General features: G+C 47.5%; 1 protein-coding gene across 1 annotated transcript; it reads left to right on the forward strand.

Annotated features, from left to right (window-relative positions):
- Window positions 1-166: 166 nt before the first annotated feature.
- Window positions 167-21,217, forward strand: LOC144258268 (uncharacterized). Its single transcript, XM_077806709.1, has 5 exons — window positions 167-220; window positions 8,525-8,607; window positions 12,098-12,224; window positions 15,847-15,960; window positions 16,318-21,217. The coding sequence occupies exons 2-5, from the start codon at window positions 8,584-8,586 to the stop codon at window positions 17,943-17,945; spliced, it is 1,893 nt and encodes a 630-aa protein (XP_077662835.1). The 5' UTR covers window positions 167-220; window positions 8,525-8,583; the 3' UTR covers window positions 17,946-21,217.
- The last annotated feature ends 280 nt before the right edge of the window (window positions 21,218-21,497 follow it).

The following is a 21,497-nucleotide window of genomic DNA, read 5'->3' on the forward strand; positions in this document are numbered from 1 at the left end:
GCGCAGACCGGCGGATGGGCCAGACAGCTCAGGAGCGGCCCCCGGGGAGAGGGAGTTCCTGACTCTCCCGGCAGCGGAAGTGACGTAGGGGGGAGCCCGGCTGCGAAGGCGCGCGGGGCGCGGCGGCTCTGCCCGGCTCGTGCGGGGCCGTTGGAGGGTTTTGTGGCTGCCGGCTCTGGGCATGCGCAGAGCGGGGCGGCGGCGGCGCTGCCGCCTCCAGGTACCGGAGCGAGCCCGGGGGGGCGGGGGGAGACCTGAGGGAAGGGGGGAGGGAAAAATGTCGGCGCAGCCCGGACGTGGCCGGGGGGGGGCTGAGATCCCTCCCCCGGGACCCCCCCCCGCTCCCGCCCTGCCCCCTTTCTGTCCCCACAGCAGCGAGGGGGAGCCGGGGTGACCCCCCCCTTCCCCCACGTCACGTCCCCTGGGCTGGGGGGGGGCTGGGGGGGCCGCGCTCTGCTGGCCGCAGGGCCTGGAAAGGCCCAGGAAGGGGAGGGAGGAGCAATCGCCCCCCCCCCCCGTGGAGACTTCCCCCCCCCAACTCAACAGCCCCCCGCCCACCCCACCCCCCGCCTGCTGGTCCCATTCCCAGACCCCAGCCCCGCCCCACAGCCAGTGACCTTCTGGCTCCCGCCCCACGGGGTTCCCCAGCGAAAGGGCCGTCACCCAGGGCCCCCCGCCGGCCACGTGAAGGGGGGGCAAGGAGGACCCGCCCCGCTCTGTGGCTCATTGAAGAGCGCTGTGTAATCCCCTCAGATTTCCCCTCTTTTGTTTTGAACGGTGACATAAAACCTCCCCGGATGGTGGTGCCTCTCTCTTACGTTGGCAAGTATTCAGCGTGTGCCCCGTTTTCTCTTCAGTTTTGAAATACTGATCTCAAATTTTTGAAAATCTTCCCGCTTTTTTCCCCCCCCCCAGGTGTCGGACTGAGGTCAGGGCTCTTATGGTGCTGAGCGTGGCTCGGGCCTTGCCTGAGATCAGGTCCCCCCCGCGTGCTGGGCGCTGCACGGACCTTGACCGAGTCTGGGGCCCTCGTTGTGCCAGGGACTGCACGGACCCCGACAGAGAGCAGGGACCTTGTCGGGCCGGGGGCTACAGGGACCCTGGCTGAGCTCTGGGCCCCTGTTGTCCCAGGCCCTGCATCAGCACGAAGTGAAATCAGGCCCCCATTGTGCCAGGTGCTGCTGACACGGCAAACAAAATCAGGGACCTTGTTGTTCCTGGAGCTGCAGAGACCCAAGTGAGATCAGACCCCAATTTTGTGCCAGGAAAACTGAGACCTGGACCGAGATCACGGCCCCCCCTTGTGCCAGGCAGCGCACGACTGCGGCCCAGACTGCGGCCTCCGTTGTGCTGGGCACTTCAGAGACCTCCTCTGAGATCTGTGTCCCCGTTGGGCCTGGCCCTGCACGGACCCTGATGAAGATCATGCCCCACCACTGTACTGGACACTGCACAGAACCTGACAGATCCTGCACCCACATTTTGCCAGATGCTGCAGGGACCCCAAACAAAATCCGGGATCCTGTAATGCTGGGAGTTGCAGAGACCCCAAATGAGATCAGGCCCCCTGTTGTGCAGGGCTGTGCACAGATACTGACCAAGATCAGGGTCCCCATTGTGATGGGGGATGAAGAGATGCCAAGGGTATCTCTACATTGTCATTTAAAACCCACAGCTGGCCCATGCCAGCTGACTCAGGCTTACAGGGCTCAGGCCAAGGGGCTGTTTAATGGCAGTGTAGATGTCTGGGCTCAGGCTGGAGCCAGGCTGTAGGATCCTGCGAGGTGGGAGGTGGCCAGACCTTGGGCTGCAGCCCAAGCCAGAACATCGACACCCCCATTCAACAGCCCCGCAGCCTGAGCCGTGTGAGCCCAAGTCAACGGGCACGGGCCAGCCGCCGGTGTCTAACTGCAGTGTAGACATGCCCACAGTGACGGAGATTCCTTGCCCCAAAAAGCTCAAAGGGTAAATCGTGCAAATGGTGGGAGGCTAATCTCCATTTTACAGATGGGGAAACTGAAACTCAGAGAGCTGAAGTAATTTGCTCAAGTTCACATGGAGAATTTGGGGCAAAACTGGGAACTGAACCCAGATTGTTTGAATCCTTGCCTCTCCCCTTAACCGCAATCCCAGCTTCTGTGTGTACAGCGTTGTTTTGGTCTGTGTTTGCATCTCATTGGCTTCCAAGGGAGATTGTGGAATTTCCTTCACTGTAGGTTTTTAAGACCAGATTGGAGGTACACCTGTCTGGGAATGTCTAGGGATACTTGGTCCTGCCTCACCACAGGAGGCTTGCGTAGACAACCTCTCAAGGTCCCTTCCAGGCCTACACTGAAATAATTCCCTTTTGTGCTGTGTCGTGTTCTACACTGAGCTGCTTTACATGGTGCCATTTGGAACTGTGATGCACCATGTTGTGTTGCATAGTTTTGCCTCAGCTTGTTTGGTGCCCATGTTGTGTTGGTTTGAGCTGAGCTCTTTTCCGTTGTGTACTTTTGTCCTAGGGTGTATTAGTTTGCCTTGTTTTGCTTCCCTGCCCCCCCCCCCCCCTTTGTACTGTCTTTTCATAGTGTCGAGGGTAGTGGGTTTTTTTTTGTTTTTTTCCCCCCCTGAATTGCCTGACATGTTGTGTGGGTTTTTTTTCCCTGTATGTTGTGTTTTATATGTATATATTGCATAGCATCATATAAATGTAGGGCTGGACAGGACCTCAAGATGTCATCAAGTCCACCTCTCTCGGCTGAGGGAGCACCAAGTATATGTAGATTATCTCTGACAGAGGTTTGTCCTGCCTGTTCTTAAGAACTTCCAGGGAAAGAGACTTGGCAGCCACGCTTTTAAGACTATTCCAGAGCGGAACTACCTTAGCTCTGGGGACACCTACACAGATTTTAGTGGTGAGCAGCTCTGGAGAGAGTTTTCAGAGTAGCAGCCATTCGATGAAGTGAGCTGTAGCTCACAAAAGCTTATGCTCAAATAAATTTGTTAGTCTCTAAGGTGCCACAAGTCCTCCTTTTCTTTTTTCTGGAGAGAGAGGAGACCCCTAGTGAGTGGGCAGCTAGGTAAAGACACTAAAGGTGGGAGGAGAAACTTTGACATGTCCAAGGTCATCCAGGCAGTCCGTGACAGAGCTAGAAATAGATCCCAATTCTAGTGCCACCGTACTGCTGTTGTGGGTACTGAAGGTCTCTGCCACACTGGTGTTTTAGGCACTGGTGCAAACCCTTAGAAAAGGCAGAATTTACACTAGTGCACTCTGATTGGCATTGGTGCACCATGTCCCCGTCTGAAGGCTTTCTGGGGGGACAGTGGCCTCACAGAAGCTTGGGGCTGGCTGAACAGTGCAGCTGGTAATGGAGGGTCAGCTGTGAGTGCTGGAGCACAGCCCCACAGGACTGGACACTGACTTCTGCTGACCCATGACACACACCCCTAGCTGTGTGCAGGGACTGCAGCTGAGCTGCCCTGCCAAGACAGCCTGTGCATCCATGGACAAGCCACGTCTTCCTGCAGCCTAATACAATGGGGCCTGGGGACCTTTCCAAGCTGCGGGTGATGGGGCTCTGGAGTTACCGGGGTCTATTCCTGGCTCTCTCACTGACGTAGAGACTGCTTAGTGACCTTGGGGAAGTCACACCTCATCTCTCTGTAACGCTGTCCTCACTAACTCGAGAGCATGAGCACCAGCCTCAGGCAGACTGGTAAGAAGCAGGGCACAAACCCCAAATTGGTTGTGAGGTCTGTGTGTAGATTTCACCAATCAAGAATCCAGTGTAAACGCTTCAGGCACTGTAAGTGTATTAACGTGGAATTACAGAGAGTCCCCTTGGGTCATCCCGTAGATCTCACCATGCAGGTGAGCTCACCTTTGTGACAGATGGTCCCTTACACCAGGGGTTCTTGACCTTTTTCTTTCTGAGGCCCCCCCAACATGCTATAAAAACTCCACGGCCCAAGTGGGCCACAATAACTGGTTTTCTGCATATAAAAGCCAGGGCTGGTGTTAGGGGGTAGCAAGCAGGGTAACTGCCTGGGGCCCCATGCTACAGGGCCCCCCACAAAGCAACATTGCTTAGGCTTTGGCTTCAGCCCCAGGTGGTGGGGCTCAGGGCCCCAGACTTCAGCCCCATGTACTGGGACTTCAGCTTTCTGCCCTGGGCTACAGTGAGTCTAATGTTGGCCTTGCTTGGCAGCCCCCTTGAAACCTGCTCGCGGCCCCCCAGAGGGCTCCAGACCCCTGGTTGAGAACCACTGCCTTATGCCATGAATCACAGCAATGTTCAGGTTACTGCCAGTCCCAAAGGACCAGTCACTTACATAGGTCAATTGAACCTTAGATCTCTCAACAAAGACATCACTTGTAGCCAGTCCTGTAATAACCTTTATTAAGATTTACTTGAAAGGAAAGGAGAGTTGTTTCTAAAGTTAAAGCAGGTCATCATTTTGATTCAGACGAGTTACAGACTTAAATTTCAAAAGGTAATAGAAGCTTCTATAATAAGCAATCTCTCCATATTCTTTAGGACTAACCCAGGCTAAGCAGCTGGGGATCTCTTGCTTATCCCTAAAACTTTGCCCCCCACAGTCCAAGCAGCATACAGATCATCAGTTCCTTCTGTATTGGTTTTTGTCCCCTTCCTGCCATGTGCTCTGAGCTGCAAACTCAGCTAATGGGAAGTCAAGAGCACAACAACAGTCTTTTGTCTTCTTTAACACCCCATAATAGTCTATCTGGTGTTGATGGACCTTTCCTGCCAGGCAGGGTGTCATGCATTCTGTTGCCAATCAGCACTTCACATAGATAAAGTCTCTCTCCTGTCTGGTGATTTACATAGCCAATGCAGCTAGTCAGATATTGACTCACAAGCATTCAATAAAGTCTAAAGACAGGTTTCAGAGTAGCAGTCGTGTTAGTCTGTATCCGCAAAAAGAAAAGGAGGACTTGTGGCACCTTAGAGACTAACAAATTTATTTGAGCACAAGCTTTCGTGAGCTACAGCCCACTTCATCGGATGCATGCAGTGGAAAATACAGTGGGGAGATTTTATATACACAGAGAACATGAAACAATGGGTGTTACCATACACGCTGTAACGAGAGTGATCAGGTAAGGTGAGCTATTACCAGCGGGGGGGGACGGGACTTTTGTAGTGATAATCGAGGTGGGCCATTTCCAGCAGTTGACAAGAACATCTAAGGAACAGTGGCGGGGTGGGGGGCGGGTGGGAATAAACATGGGGAAATAGTTTTACTTTGTGTAATGACCCATCCACTCCCAGTCTTTATTCAAGCCTAAGTTAATTGTATCCAGTTTGCAAATTAATTCCAATTCAGCAGTCTCTCGTTGGAGTCTGTTTTTGAAGTTTTTTTATTGAAGAATTGCCACTTTTAGGTCTGTAATCGAGTGACCAGGGAGATTGAAGTGTTCTCTGACTGGTTTTTGAATGTTATAATACTTGACGTCTGATTTGTGTCCATTTATTCTTTTACGTAGAGACTGTCCAGTTTGGCCAATGTACATGGCAGAGGGGCATTGCTGGCACATGGTGGCATACATCACATTGGTAGATGTGCAGGTGAACGAGCCTCTGATAATGTGGCTGACATTCCACACAAAGATGGACTACAAGCCGTCAGGAACAGTATCCCCGATAATGTCACGGCAAACCTGGTGGCTGAACTTTGTGACTTTGTCCTCACTCACAACTATTTCACGTTTTGGGACAATGTTATACCTCCAAATCAGTGGCACTGCTATGGGTACCCGCGTGGCCCCACAGTATGCCAACATTTTTATGGATGACTTAGAACAACGTTTCCTCAGCTCTCGTCCCCTAACACCCCTACTCTACTTGCGCTACATTGATGACATCTTCATCATCTGGACCCATGGAAAAGAAGCCCTTGAGGAATTCCACCATGATTTCAACAATTTCCATCCCACCATCAACCTCAGCCTGGTCCAGTCCACACAAGAGATCCACTTCCTGGACACTACGATGCTAATAAGCGATGGTCACATAAACACCACCCTGTACCGGAAACCTATTGACCACTATTCCTACCTACATGCCTCCAGCTTTCATCCAGACCACACCACATGATCCATTGTCTACAGCCAAGCTCCACGATACAACTGCATTTGCTCCAACTCCTCAGACAGAGACAAACACCTACAAGATCTCTATCGAGCATTCTTACAACTACAATATCCACCTGCTGAAGTGAAGAAACAGATGGACAGAGCCAGAAGAGTACCCAGAAGTCATCTACTACAGGGCAGGCCCAACAAAGAAAATAACAGAACGCCACTAGCCGTCACCTTCAGCCCCCAACTAAAACCTCTCCAACGCATTATCAAGGATCTACAATCTATCCTGAAAGACGACCCATCACTCTCACAGATCTTGGGAGACAGGCCAGTCCTTGCTTACACACAGCCCCCCAACCTGAAGCAAATACTCACCAGCAACCACACACCACACAACAGAACCACTAACTCAGGAACCTATCCTTGCAACAAAGCCCGTTGCCAATATCTATTCAGGGGACACCATCATAGGGCCTAATCACATCAGCCATACTATCAGAGGCTCGTTCACCTGCATATCTACCAATGTGATATATGCCAGCAATGCTCCTCAGCCATGTACATTTGCCAAATCAGACAGTCTCTACGTAAAAGAATAAATGGACACAAATCAGACTTAATAAAGTCTAAACACATTCTTATAATTCTCATACATGTTTTAACAATACTAACACAGGTGAGCCAGACTGATTCCAGCTCTGCGTTTGTCCCCGTTCAATTAAGACATGGGGGCTTTTGCAAGAGCGAACACCTCATCTGCCAGTGTCACAGGCAGGATGGGCAAGAATGGTGTCTCTCGCCACTGTTTGCCGGAAGTTGGGAATGGGTGACAGGGGATGGATCACTTGATGATTACCTGTTCTGTTCATTCCCTCTGATGCATGTGGCATTGGCCACTGAGCTAGATTGTTCTGACACAGTGGGCTGCTCTTAGATTTACAATCTCTATCAGGAGTCTCTACTCATTTGAACTCACTGGGGAGGCACAGAAAGAAACAAGGTGTGCTTAGGCAAGAAGGCCCAATCTCATAGCTCCCAGGGTCACGCTTTCCAAGAGCTAAAACTAGGCCCAGCCCATGAAAGGTGGCACTCCTAGGAGAGACTGTATAAAGGCTGGAGTATCAAACAACTTTATAACCCTGAGACAGCTGCCTTGGGGACAATGACAGGGAGAATCCCCCAAAGCGACTCCTTGGATTCTGTTCTTCTCTGTCCTTTGTTTCATAGAACTGGAAGGGACCTTGAAAGGTTACCTAGCCCAGTCCCCTGAACGCAAGGCTGGACTAAATATTTAATCTAGACCATCCCTGACAATTATTTGTCCAGCCTGCTCTTAAAAATCCCCAATGATGGAGATTCCACAACATCCCTAGATCATTTATTCCAGTGCTTAACCACTCTGACAGTTAGGAAGTTTTCCCTAATGTCCAATCTAAACCACCCTTGCTGTAATTTAAGCCCATTGCTTCTTGTCCTATCCGCAGGGGTTAAGAAGAACAATTTTTCTCCCTCCTTGTAATAACCATTTATTTACTTGAAAACTGTGATCATGTCCCCTCTGTCTTCTCTTCTCCAGACTAAACAAACCCAGTTTTGTCGATCTTCCCTCAAAGGTCATGTTTTCTAAACCTTTAATCATTTTTGTTGCTTTGCTCTGGAATTTCTCCCATTTGTTCACATCTTTCCTGAAATGTGGCACCCAGAACTGGACACAGTACTCCAGTTGAGGCCTAATCAACACGGAGTAGAGCGGAATAATTACTTCTCGTGTCTTGCTTACAACACTCCTGCTAATACTTTCCAGAATGATGTTTCCTTTTTTTTTTTTTTTTTTTTTTTTTTTTTGCAACAGTGACTTATATTTAGCTTATGATCCACTATGACACCCCAGATCCCTTTCCGCAGTACTCCTTCCTGGGTAGTCATTTCCCATTTTGAATGTGTGCAACTGATTGTTCCTTCCTAAGTGGAGTACTTTGCATTTCTCTTTATTGAATTTCATCCTACTTACTTCATACCATTTCTCCAGTTTGTCCAGATAATTTTGAATTTTAATCCTATCCTCCAAAGCACTTGCAACCCCTCCCAGCTTGGTATTGTCCACAGACTTAATAAGTTTCAGAGTAGCAGCCGTGTTAGTCTGTATCCGCAAAAAGAAAAGGAGTACTTGTGGCACCTTAGAGACTAACAAATTTATTTGAGCATAAGTGTAACAGAGAGACTTTGTTACTGGCAGGGTTTCACCCTGTCTCAGAGGGTTACATCCTGGTGGGAGGGGGCTAGGCCTGCACTGGAATAAGGTCACTCTGTGCTTCAGAGTGTGGCAGAACCTAGAATGTCCATTAGCAGGGAAAAATCCTGGGGGGAATCGGCATGTGGAATGGACAAAAGCCCCGTCTGAATTCTCTCACATTGCCCTTCTCACCCTGTCAGGCTACAGAGTAACGTCCACATTTCGCTCCAGATCATCCCATCCTCCCAGGGGGAAGGAAATGGCTGCAATGGAGCTGGCTCAGGTAAGAGATTATCAGAGAGCTGGTGGTGGGTTCTGCTTGGAGGGAGAGGAGCAGTACAGGCATAGGAGGGTGGGAGCTGCTAGAGGTGGTGGGAGGCAGGAAATATCTAGGGTGGAGAAAGGGAGGGGACAGGATGTGACAAACCTGCTGAGACTTGTGTAATGTAGGGTGTGATGGGTTGTCACCCCCAGGGTGCAGTCTGGGGTGCTTCTGGGAACTGCTGTGCCTTCTAACCCTCAAGCTGGTCTGGCCCTTCTCACACTGCTTTGCTGGAGATTCAGCCAGCCTCTCCAGGGCCTGTTATCACCCAACATGACAGCAGGTGGCACCATACACCTAACTAAACTACCTGAGTGCTTTACCTAAGCCACTCAATGACAGAAGACAACAGCCAATTTCCCAGCTCCCCAACTTTGCACACCTGCTGTAGTATAAATCCAGAATTATACCATCTTATAGTGCACAGGGATCTCTATAATGTAAGCTCAGTAAGATAGTTTGCCTTCCCCTTGATATGGGAAAGATATGCACAACAAGCTTGTGCTAACCAAGCTGACATTTTCCCCAGACACTTCACTCAAAATACACTGGTTAAGATAAAGCATAACACAAGTTTTTATTAACTACAGAAAGATAGATTTTACGTGATTATTGTTAGAAGAAAAAAGGAGCAGATTGACCTGGAGGCGGATATGAGTACAGGCTTCTTTATTGCGATACCTGTTCCCTTCGACCCAATTATCGAGTAAGCACTGGATTACTTACGTCACACTCCTTTTATCTAAATTAGTATGTAAATACCTATATCTGTTACAACACCCCCAAAACCCGTATTAAGTAATAGAAACACCCATGCTATTAGTATACCCACCCCTATCTATTATTCACAGCATTACGCATGTCATACAGGCATTTTTACCTTGAAAATACAGTTCTTTGTAATAATGTCTTGCCACAAATTTCCCTAATCAGCAGTTCTCAGAGGACGGAGGAAGGGGCAATGAGCAATTCTCAGGGGAGGGAGGAAGGGGCCATAAACCAGGGCTTGTTTATGTAGCTGGGAAAGGAAGGGAGGGAGAGATAACTTTTAATTTACCTTCTTTCACATGAAGGGCATTCATTCCAACAACTAGATTTCTCATGCAGCTGCATCCTTATCAATTCTTACAAGCAACAGGGAAAGGAAAAATATGGCACCTTATTTATTAAGCAAAGAATTACTGCCTCCTTATGTCTTTGTTCCCTAATGCCATGTCAGCACATTAGCAGCTTCCCAGGTCTTTTACTTAACCCTAACATATCCCCAACAATTATAAGTGAGAGCAAAGAAATCAAAGTGGATTACTTAGCAAATAACCAAAAACTCAAACTAACTAAGCCTAACATGCTAGATGGATAGAATCTGAATTCACAGTTTCTCACCCTGACTGATGATACAAGCAGTCTACCAAGTTTTCATACACACAAGCTAGAAATCCCTTTACCCTGGGACCAGCACTTCCCCCAGTTCAGTCTTTCTTCCTCAGGTGTTTCCAGGAGTTCTCTTGTGTGGGGAATGAGGCCAAGAGATGATGTCACACCCCACCTTATGTACCTGTTCCATATGGCAGGACCCCTTTGTTCCAAACTCAGTTCCCAGTCCAGTTTGTGGAAAAATACAGGTACCAAAATGGAGTTCATTGTCATGTGGTCTGGTCACATGCCCTAGCATGCCCTGCTGAGTGCTAAGCTCTTCCATGGTCCACTGTCTTCGTTGATGAGCCATCATCACTGACTGGCTTCTTCATTGTTGTACCTGAAAGGCTAGTTGTGGGTGTTACCCAGAGTAAGCACATTTGAAATGCAGATATATAGACAATAGCCATAACTTCAGTACAAACATGATCCATACACACAAATAGGATAATCATATTCAGCAAATCATAACTTTTCCAATGACACCGCACATGACCCATCTTGCACAAAAAGCATCATAATTATGTCCCAATCATATTATAATCATATCACAATGCTGAATATGGGGTGTAGTGTCCAATAGGGCCTAATTTCAAGGCACAGGAGTTGGGAATGGAACTTCCCCTCTTTGTGGAACAAGAAATAACCCTCCAGCAAGGGCTGAGAAAACTTCCCAGACTGCCAGTGCTGGAGCCTGAATCTACTGACACTTGATTCGTTACCACCACCCCCAATCTTTGTGGCAGCTGCAAACTTTATCAGTGATGATTTTATCTTCTCTTCCAGGTCATTGATAAGAATGTTAAATAGCACAGGGCCAAGAACCAATCCCTGCGGGAACCCACTAAAAATAAATCCACTTGACCAAGGTTCCCCATTTACAGTCCCGGTTTTTAATCTATTTACTGGATGCTGTGTTTATTTTGTATCATTCTAGTTTTTTAGTCAAAATATTGTGCTGAACCAAGTCATATGCCTCATAGAAGTCTAGGTATATTACATCAATACTATTTGCTGCAACCAAACTTTTGATCTTATCCAATAAGGATATCCAGTTAGTTTGATAGGATCTATTTTCTCTAAACCTTTGTTCATGGGTACTAATTATAGTACCCTCCTTTAATTCTTTATTAATGAAATCCAGTATCGGCTGTTCCATTATCTTGCCCAGTATCAATGTCAGACTGACACTCGTGTAATTAGCTGGGTCATCTCTTTTACACTTTTTAAATATTGGCACTGCATTAGCTTTATTCCAGCCTGATGCAATTTCCCTAGTGCTCCAAGTCCTAATTAAAATCAACATTAATAGTCCACCACGCTCCTTCACCAGGTCTTTTAAAACTCTTGGATACAAGTTATCTAGACCTGCTTATTTAAACATGTCTAACTTTAATAGCTGCTGTTTAATGTCCTCGTGAATTCTTGTTGGAATGGAAAGAGTGTCGTCATCAACATCTTATGATATGACTGCATCATCTGTTTTTCCCCAAACCCAGGAGAGAAATATTTATTGAAGACTTTTACCTCTTCTGCATTATTTTTGATAATTCTGCCATTTCCGTCTAGTAATTTACCACTACCATTGTTAGGATTAATATACTTTTTAAAATTTCCTCCTTATTGTCCTTGATTTCTGATAACTTCCCTTTACCAATTTTCTACAATTCTGACCTTCTCACTTATATTCCTTACTATTGACTTCCCCTTCTTCCATATATTTTATTGGGAGAGTGTTGGGATTCCTACCAGGGAGCCACCAGCACGGTCCAGAGACAGCTCCATCTCCTCTATCAAGCTCTGACTAGTAGCTATGTGATAAATGTGAAGACCCTGCCTCCATCTGTCAGCTGGGAGACACAAAGGTTCTCTCTTTCAACCCTGTGAAGTATCCTGGCTGCTCTAAGCAAGATGGGGTGGGACTCTGTTAACATGTGCCTCCCGGAGCTTCCATTTACCTGGCGCTGCTGTTCCGTGAATAGTGGGGCTGTGAGTGGGGCAGCAAGTACTGAGTGTGGGACTCTTGCTCTTTCAGGGGCCGGTGACTTTCGAGGAGGTGGCTGTGTATTTCACCAGGGAAGAGGGGGCTCTGCTGGACCCCACTCAGAGAGCCCTCTACAGAGATATCATGCAGGAGAACTATGAGACAGTGGTCTTGCTGGGTAAGGAGTCCTGTCCCCTGGGCTATTAGAAGCTGTGGGGTCTCTAAAGAACCTGAGTAGTAATAACTTTATACCTTTATTCCTCATACAAGTTTTGACAAGTGTCCTTGCCCCACTTTTTTGCCTTATCTCCCACCCACTAGAAACTTTTTTGGATATGTGCCTTTTGGTACCATCAGTCATTTAAAAATTGCATTTCATATTTCCTTATTGGACACATTAATAATGACATTAATAACTGTAGCTTTCATGCCTTTTCCTCATTTTAAGAGGAAAATATGCCACCTGTAGAATTCTAAATTGAGTAAATAGGTGTATGGCTCATGCATGGCTTGTGTGACAGTCAGATGAGCTCCTCTTTTGATAGGAGAGCGTATAATGTTGACATTAAGGACCCCATGGGTGAAGAGAGAACAGAGCTGTGGGAGGGGAGGAGAAGGGGGGGAGTAGATAGTTCTGGGGTGCTAGGAGATGGGGAAGGTGTGTGCAGGATTAGAGCTAAGAACCATCAGGGAGGGATGAGGTAGTGAGTGACGAGGAGGGAACACAAGAAGCTCCGAAGGTGCCGGGAGGTGGTGATGGCTGAGAGTAATGGGAAGAAGGGGAGAGGAGTGTGGAGGAAGGGCACCCAGGAAGTGGGCTGGTTGGGTCAGTGGGAGGGAGGAGAGATTTTGGGATGTAGAGCTGTGGGGGATCCCAGACCCCAAATCCCTACCCAAGCCTTGTTGGTTTAGAGCCTACACTCCAGTTTTATTTCTGTTCAGTTTCACTTCATTATACATTTTTTGCCCCAAATATTATTTTAACTCTTGACCTCCCTCTCTCATTACCCCCCTCCCCATATAACCTCCCCATCTCTATGCACAGCGACCCCGGCCACCGATCCTGAGTCCTTGCTGCATTCCTCCCTACCATAGCAGAGCCGCTACCCAGGCACAGATGGGCACGCTGATGATGTCACAGGGTGGTACTGTAGCCTGTACCATTTTTACACCTATAAGATTACGTATTGGGGTACAACTTGCCCTTGTCCATGGCTACTCAAAGTTAATTAAGAAGATGGAATTTGGTGAAACAGACAGAAACTTGATTTAATACAGACAGTTATAATTGAAATCGTAGGCAAGGATCAATACACGTAACGATTAGACTAAGATAAATATGGTAAAGAGGGTCTTGCCCTGGAGAGTAGGGGCAATGGCTTGCCCCATTCTGGCACTCCGGCCGGGGAGCAGGGTTAGGGGCTTGCCCCGCTCCACATGTGGTCTGGCTCCGCACAGCTCCTGGAAGCACCAGCATGTCCTCGCTCCAGCCTACACATAGGGGCAGCCAGGGGTCTCCACACACTGCGCCCACCCCAAGCACCACCTCCACAACTCCCATTGGTCGGGAACTGCGACCAATGGGAGCTGACTGGCCGACCCTCCGTGTAGGAGCTGGAGGGGGGAGATGCCGCTGCTTCCAGGAGCTGCTTCAGGTAAGCACCAACTGGAGTCTGACCCCCTCCTGTTTCGCAACACCCTGCCCCAGCCCTGATCCCCCTCCCACCCTCCTAACCCCTCCGTCCCAGTGTGGAGCACCCTCTTGCACCCCTAACCCCACATCCTTAGCCCCACCCCAGGGACCGCATCCCCCAGCCGGAGCTGTACCCCTCTCCAAACCCCAACCCCCTGTCCCAGCCCGGAACCCGCTCCCATACCCTGAACTCCTCATTTCTGGCTCTAACCCTGAGCCACACCCCCAGCCAGAGCTCTCACCCCCTCCCACACGCCAACCCCCAATTTCGTGAGCATTCATGGCCTGCCATACAATTTCCACACCCAGATGTGGCCCTTGGGCCAAAAAGTTTGCCCACTCCTTGACTAGGTCATAGATCATAAAATGAAGTCGGGGTCAACAGGAGTGAGAATTTGGAGAGAGTCTTGTCCCCCCTCTCCCCATCTGCAGTAGCCGCAAGCTGTCTTCCCTCCAGGCTCCTACAAGGGAAGTGTTGAAGCCAGAGGCTCAGTCTCTGGTGTTGAAGCTCCACGGCCCATCCTTGTGGAAGAGTGGGACCCCTTGGGGGTCTAGTGCACTCAAGGGGCAACTCCCAAGGACTGTTTAAAAGCCAGGGCATTGCACAGATCCTAAGGATCCATGTCAGCGTGCCTTACAGGGAAAAGATATAAAACAAGAAAGGGATCTGAATGCGTATTTACCATCGCCCGCTCATCAGTCCTCGTGGGAATCCCTGATCCATTCCAAAGTGTATTAAAATCTTCCTTAACAGCTTACCTCTTGGTTTTCAGGTCATGTTCATTTTGTTAGAGGGCTTTCCCTTCAGCCTCCCACTTCCTTGGTTCTTGTCACGCAGACAGCAATCAGCAAATGACCAGAAGTCCGAAGTGCAGATTATGCAATGTTTATTGGGGTTAGTTTCTAAGGAATACTCCATATTCCAAAGCCCTTCACACCACTTGGGTTTATGTCTATATGCCTAAAGAGTCTGTTCCCCATTGTTCCCTTTCCAGCTCTGATGCCACAGAGCATTCACCCCGTGTATCCCTTCCAGCTCTGACACTGCAGAGCGTTTACCCTGTGTCCCTCTTCCCAGCTCTGATGCCGCAGAGCTTTGCTTGTGTCCCTGTTCCCTCCCTTAACAAACATGATTCCAATTTCCCTTCCCCCTCCAGTTCATATAGTAATATTCTCATCTATATCTTAACCAATCATTGTACTGAAATTTAACTAACCAATCCTAACATATTGTAATATAATTCTCTAACCAATTATATCTCAGTAGCCTAATTAACTTACACCTAGCAAAATTAATTATACAGCAGACAGAAACAATTAGAGAACCAGACAGGTTAACAATAGAAAAGTGTGGGACATAAATATAAAGCAATACAGAAATGAGGGTTTCACAACCAGAACCATTAATAAGTGATTTCTTGCCAGACAGGATGCTATCAAACTAACTTTTCTTTAACCATTTTAAGATCCGTTTCTTTATCTGGTGGTGATGGGAACTATTAGGACAGGATCGTCTAACAACCCAATACCACCTTATTTCAATGTGACTGGTTTGGGATGTAATGATGTGACTGTGTGCTTCTCAGATTATGGCTGCCCCTGCTGCTTAGCCAAAGGCCTTGGCCTAAGAGCAAGGCCTCAGACTATCCTAGTGAGAGAAGGCCCATACACAGGCAGACTGATTTTGATTCTTTGCTTTTATACCCCTGTAACTTGCTAAGTGATAAAAATACATCTAAGTTCTTAAAGTGTAGGCTTTACAGGCAGGCCTGAATATCTATATTCTCACAGTGGGTTCTATCCCTTCCCCCATTCTGTGTCTGTCTTGTCTATTTAGATTGTAAATTCTTCCAGGAATAGGCCGTCTACTATTCTGTGTTTGTACTGTGCCTAGCAGAATGGGGACCCACTTTTAGTTGGTTCTTAGGCACTAAGATAATGAATATGATTTATAATAATAATAACTCTACTGGTACTTTGAGCCAAGGAAGCTGGCCTTGGGATGTTACTGCTTAAAAATGAGCTGGTCTTAAAACCAAGGAATATTCTTTGTGACAAGTATCTGACAAATTCCACTGACCTTCCTTGTTTTCTTTGCCTTGAGTAGGGTTTCCAATTTCCAAACCTGATGTGATCTCACAACTGGAACAAGGAGAAGAGCCATGGGTCCCAGACCTCCACGGCTCTGAGAAAGAAGTGCTCCTGAGAGCTGCCTGCACAGGTGAGGAATTGGTTAAACCAACCCAAAAACTGTCCGTGAATACTTGGGATGCCCTACAAAGATCTTGTGAGCTCTCCAAGTTCAGGATTGTTCCCTGCAGATGTGGAATCATTAGGCAGAGGTCACTTATGGCTTCCCACCTATACTTCGACAACTGGCAGCAGGTCCCTCCCCAATGTAGCTTTCCCCTGAGTGTTCTGGTTAGATGTGGACCAAAGGTAATCCCTTCCTCTCTCCTCTGGGGAAAGGTTTCGGAAAAATCAGCTCCAGATAGGTTTGATCTCTCCCGCACATATTTTGGTTTGTTCATCCCTTTTTCCATACCTTTCTCTGAGATTTTCTTTCTCTTCGGTGCAGGGAGTGACCTATGTCTGTATTCTCTCTGTCTCCCATCAGGTGATGGGATGGTGAGTGAGAATGAGGAGGAGAAACCCCAGCAGGAAGATGCTGAGCAAGTAGAACCACATTTGACATTCTCAGGAAGATCCAAAGGGAATGTTTCTGGGAGTTGTGGACTCCCAGAAAAAGAAAAAGCGTGTGAGACTCGGCAGAGGCCAGAGGAAAACTTCACTTGCCACTCAGACCTTATTACACACAAGAGAATCAACTTGGAAGAGACACGTTACACATGCCATGAGTGTGGGAAAAGCTTCAATGGGAGTTCACACCTTATCACACACCAGAGAATGCACAGAGGAGAGAAACCCTACACCTGCTCTGAGTGCGGGAAAAGCTTCAGTCGGAGTTCAGCCCTTATCACACATTGGAGAACCCACACTGGAGAGAAACCCTACACCTGCTCTGAGTGCGGGAAAAGCTTCAATCGAAGCTCTGCCCTTATCACACATCGGAGAATCCACACGGGTGAGAAACCTTATGGATGTTCTGAGTGTGGGAAACACTTCATTGATAGTTCAACCCTCATCTCGCATCAGCGAATCCACACAGGAGAGAGGCCCTACACATGCTCTGAGTGTGGGAAAAGCTTTAGTCGGCACTCACACCTTATAACACATCGTAGAATCCACACAGGAGAGACGCCCTTCTTGTGCTCTGAGTGTGGGAAAAGCTTTAATCAGCACTCACACCTTATCACACATCTTCGAATCCACACAGGAGAGAGAGCCTACACGTGCGCTGAGTGCGGGAAACGCTTCAATCGGAACTCAAACCTTATTACACATCGTAGAATCCACACGGGAGAGACGCCCTACAAGTGCTCTGAGTGTGGGAAAAGCTTCAATCGGAGCTCACACCTTATCACACATCAGACAGTCCACACGGGTGAGAAACCTTATGGATGCTCTGAGTGTGGGAAACGCTTCATTGATAGTTCAGCCCTCATCTCACATCAGCGAATCCACACAGGAGAGATGCCCTACACATGCTCCGAGTGTGGGAAAAGCTTTCATCAGAACTCTGCCCTTATCACACATAGGAGAATCCACACAGGTGAGAAACCTTATGGATGCTCTGAGTGTGGGAAACGCTTCAATCGGAGCTCACACCTTATCACACATAGGAGAATCCACACAGGTGAGAGACCTTATGGATGCTCTGATTGTGGGAAATGCTTCATTGATAGTTCAGCCCTCATCTCACATCAGCGAATCCACACAGGGGAGACGCCCTACACGTGCTCTGAGTGTGGGAAAAGCTTCAGTCAGCACTCACACCTTGTCAGACATTGGAGAATCCACACAGGAGAGAAACCCTACACGTGCTCTGAGTGCGGGAAATGCTTTAATCGGAGCTCACAGCTTATCACACATCAGCGAATCCACACAGGGGAGATGCCCTACACGTGCTCTGAGTGTGGAAAAAACTTCAATCAGAGCGCAAATCTTATATCACATTGTAGAATCCACACAGGAGAGACACCGTACACATGCTCTGAGTGTGGGAAAAACTTCAATCAGAGTTCAAACCTTATTAGACATCAGAAAATCCACATGAGAGAGAACTGTAATAAATGTCGTGACTAGGGCTGGCCAAAGATTTTTTTTTTTTAATCACATTTGCTAATTGCCACATAGTGATCTTTCAACCGTCTTCACCATGGTTTCTCAGCTCCCCCCAGGTGAGTTGCCTGCTTCTGCTTTTTGCAGCTCATCCTTCTTTGGGGTCAGTCCTCTGATCTTTTCTATTGAGTTGTAGGAAAGTGTGTCATAGAATCATACAATATTATGGTTGGAAGAGACCTCAGGAGGTCATCTAGTCCAATCCCCTGCTCAAAGCAGATGCAACACCCACTAAATCATCCCAGCCAAGGCTTTGTCAAGCCGGGCCTTAAAAACCTCTAAGAATGGAGATTCCACCACCTCCCTAGGTAACCCATTCCAGTGCTTCACCACCCTCCTAGTGAAATAGTGTTTCCTAATATCCAACCTAGACCTTCCCCACTGCAACTTGAGACCATTGCTTCTTGTTCTGTCATCTGCCACCACTGAGAACAGCCTAGCTCCATCCTCTTTGGAACCACCCTTCAGGTAGTTGAAGGCTGTTATCAAATGCCCCCTCACTCTTCTCTTCTGCAGACTAAATAACCCCAGTTCCATCACCCTCTCCTCGTAGGTCATGTGCCCCAGCCCCCTAATGATTTTCTTTGCCCGCCGCTGGACTCTCTCTAATTTGTCCACATCCCATCTGTAGTGGGGGGGACCAAAACTGGATGCAATACTCCAGGTGTTGCCTCACCAGTGCCAAATGGATGGGGATAATCACTTCCCTCGACCTGCTGGCAATGCTCGTACTAATACAGCCCAATATGCCATTGACCATCTTGGCAACGAGGGCACACGGTTGACTCATATCCAGCTTCTTGTCCACTGTAATCCCCAGGTCCTTTTCTGCAGAAGTGCTGCTTAGCCAGTCGGTCCGCAGCCTGTAGCAATGCATGAGATTCTTCCTTCCTAAGGGCAGGACTCTGCACTTGTCCTTGTTGGATCCTCATCAGATTTCTTTTGGCCCAATTCTCTAATTTGTCTCGGTGACTCTGAACCCTGTCCCTACCCTCCAGCATATCTACCTCTCTCTCCCCATTTTGTCACCTGCGAACTTGCTGAGGGTGCAATTAATCCCATCATCTACATCATTAATAAAGATGTTGAACAAAACTGGCCCTAGGACCGACCTCTGGGGCACTCTGCCTGATACCAGCTGCCAACTAGACATGGAGCCATTGATCACTACCCGTTGAGCCTCACAATCTAGCCAGCTTTCTGTCCACCTTGTAGTCCATTCATCCAATCCATACTTTTTTAACTTGCTGGCAAGAACACTGTGGGGGACCGTATCAAAAGCTTTGCTAAAGTAAAGATATATCACCTCCACCACTTTCCCCATGTCCACAGAGCCAGTTATCTCATCATAGAGGACCCTCCAGCACGGACCATTCTTCAGCTCTAGGTGGGAGAGAGAGGTTTGATTCCCAACAAGCTACACTGAGGCAAAAACTAACCGTGCCGTACATCCGCTAGGACTGTACATGGCGTTGGCTGCTCACGTTCGTGATCTTGGTGTAAAAAGACAATTATAGTTGTAGAGCAGATGCAGCTGAGGTGCAGTGGTTGGCATTAGCTTTCCCCGCGACCTGACCTAAACTCCATCACTTTTCCTAGTCTAAACAAACCCTGAGCATCCCAGTTATACTGTTCTCCCATTTCAAATCAATTGTTGGTCATCAAGTTCCCCCTTTGGGAACAAATGGTTTCATTCCCAGTTGCTCTGATGTTGCATCAGGTTGTGCCGGAGAGCAGATACTTTTACTACCATTTTCCTCCCTTAAAATATATTGAACTGTAACAAAGAGCAGGAACATTGCAGAGATAGCGAAAAGTGTCATTTCACCCTTTGTAACCACAGAAGAAGATAGGGTAAGTCAGAGGGATTCCCTTATTCCTCATCACCATCTCAATCCCCCCTATTGTTCAATTGGTTAGGTCAATATTTTCTGTAAAGGGCTGGGAAGAGGATTCCCTAGTAAATGACTTGGAACTAAGCAAAATACCCATGCATTTACCTCCCAAAGCAGTTGTGGCCCAGGCCCTGCAGGAGGTCTCTCCTGAAGATCTCTCCTTCATAATCAGATGTATGTTCACTATTATTTGGGAAATGCAATCCCTATCATGGTAGAGATGGGAAAGATGGAAGTGACCTTTCTGTTCAGCTCACCCCTGGGAGATGCTGCAAACGTGTAGAAAATGAAATCCATGTTGAATGTGATAGAGCTGCAGAAAGATGCGTATTTTGAATAGATACCTGACATTTGGTGTCTTATAGGGATTCTAAGCCACACCTGCATTTAGTTCCTATTTTAAATCTGTGCCACCAGATTAAGGAAGTAAAAGGGCATACTTGGGGAAGTTATACCTCACTATTGCTACTGATATGTTGTGTGGTTGGTGAAGAATTCTGCACCAGAGAAGTGTAAAATTACTCCAAGTAAGGTCAACGATTTGACAAGAACTTAGATAGAAATTGCAGATACTAGTGGTTGATTTTCACCCTAGAGGTGGACGCTGTGGTGACCTGTGGCCCAGTGAAATTGTTTTGAGAATGCTGCTCCCTAGTGAAGTGGCATTGATCGCACTTCTAAAAGATGCCAGGATGCAATTGGGAACAACTGTCTTTTATTCTTTGGATCCAAAGTTTCCTGAAGCACAGAGAGAAACAGCTGATTCCTTCAGAGCCATCCCATGCCTATGGGTCCCAAACTGGCTGCCTTGCTGGACAAGAATCACTTCCGTGTTGGTTAAATGATGGTAGCCAATGAGGGAATGTAACAGATTCCAAGTTCAGACTGCAGGATACATGAATGCTGAGTCCAGAGTCTGTGGTTTGGTCTCTTAGTTTTGCTCTTGAGTCCAATGCATGTGTCTCACTTTTCCGCCTCCTGCTACTCTGAAAGATTAGAAAGTGTGAAAGTAGAGCACAGGTGGCTTTTCTCATGATGCAACCTTCCCACGTAGTGTGAGACCTCTTCCACCCACACTTCTGGGAGAAGACCCAGGGAGAAATGAACTCACAGAAATGGAAGGCTCCTAGGTTATTGTAGAATGTGACTTCACACAAAGCTCACTGGGTGGAAATGGGAAATAAGAGAAAACTGCCATATAAGTTTATATTTTGTAATCTTTGAATAAGTTGTTACCAGCGACAATGAAATTAAACATGAAGTTAGTGTAATGTAAGAGGCTGATTATGTGATCACTTTCAGTATTACAATATAATTCAGGTTTTCTTCTAGTTCTCTCCCTGCCCCCCCACCCCCACTATATCGGAAATGGTGACTAATCCTGAAATTAAAACCTCACTCCAAAGGAATTAGAGTGGGAATATGTGAGAGAAATAGCATATATGAGAATAGAGACCCGGTATAGATGGTAATTATTTCTATTTCAAATGGAAATTCAAATTGATAACTTTTAAAATAAATCTTCTGTTAGGAGGAAAATAGCTCAAGACAAGATGTGTAACCTTTTGCCCAGTGTGACGAAGTTCCTGCTCTACCTTGGTGGGTCTTGCGCTTATTGGCA

Source organism: Eretmochelys imbricata, chromosome 28 (genome assembly GCF_965152235.1).
Source record: "Eretmochelys imbricata isolate rEreImb1 chromosome 28, rEreImb1.hap1, whole genome shotgun sequence".
Lineage (NCBI taxonomy): Eukaryota > Metazoa > Chordata > Testudines > Cheloniidae > Eretmochelys > Eretmochelys imbricata.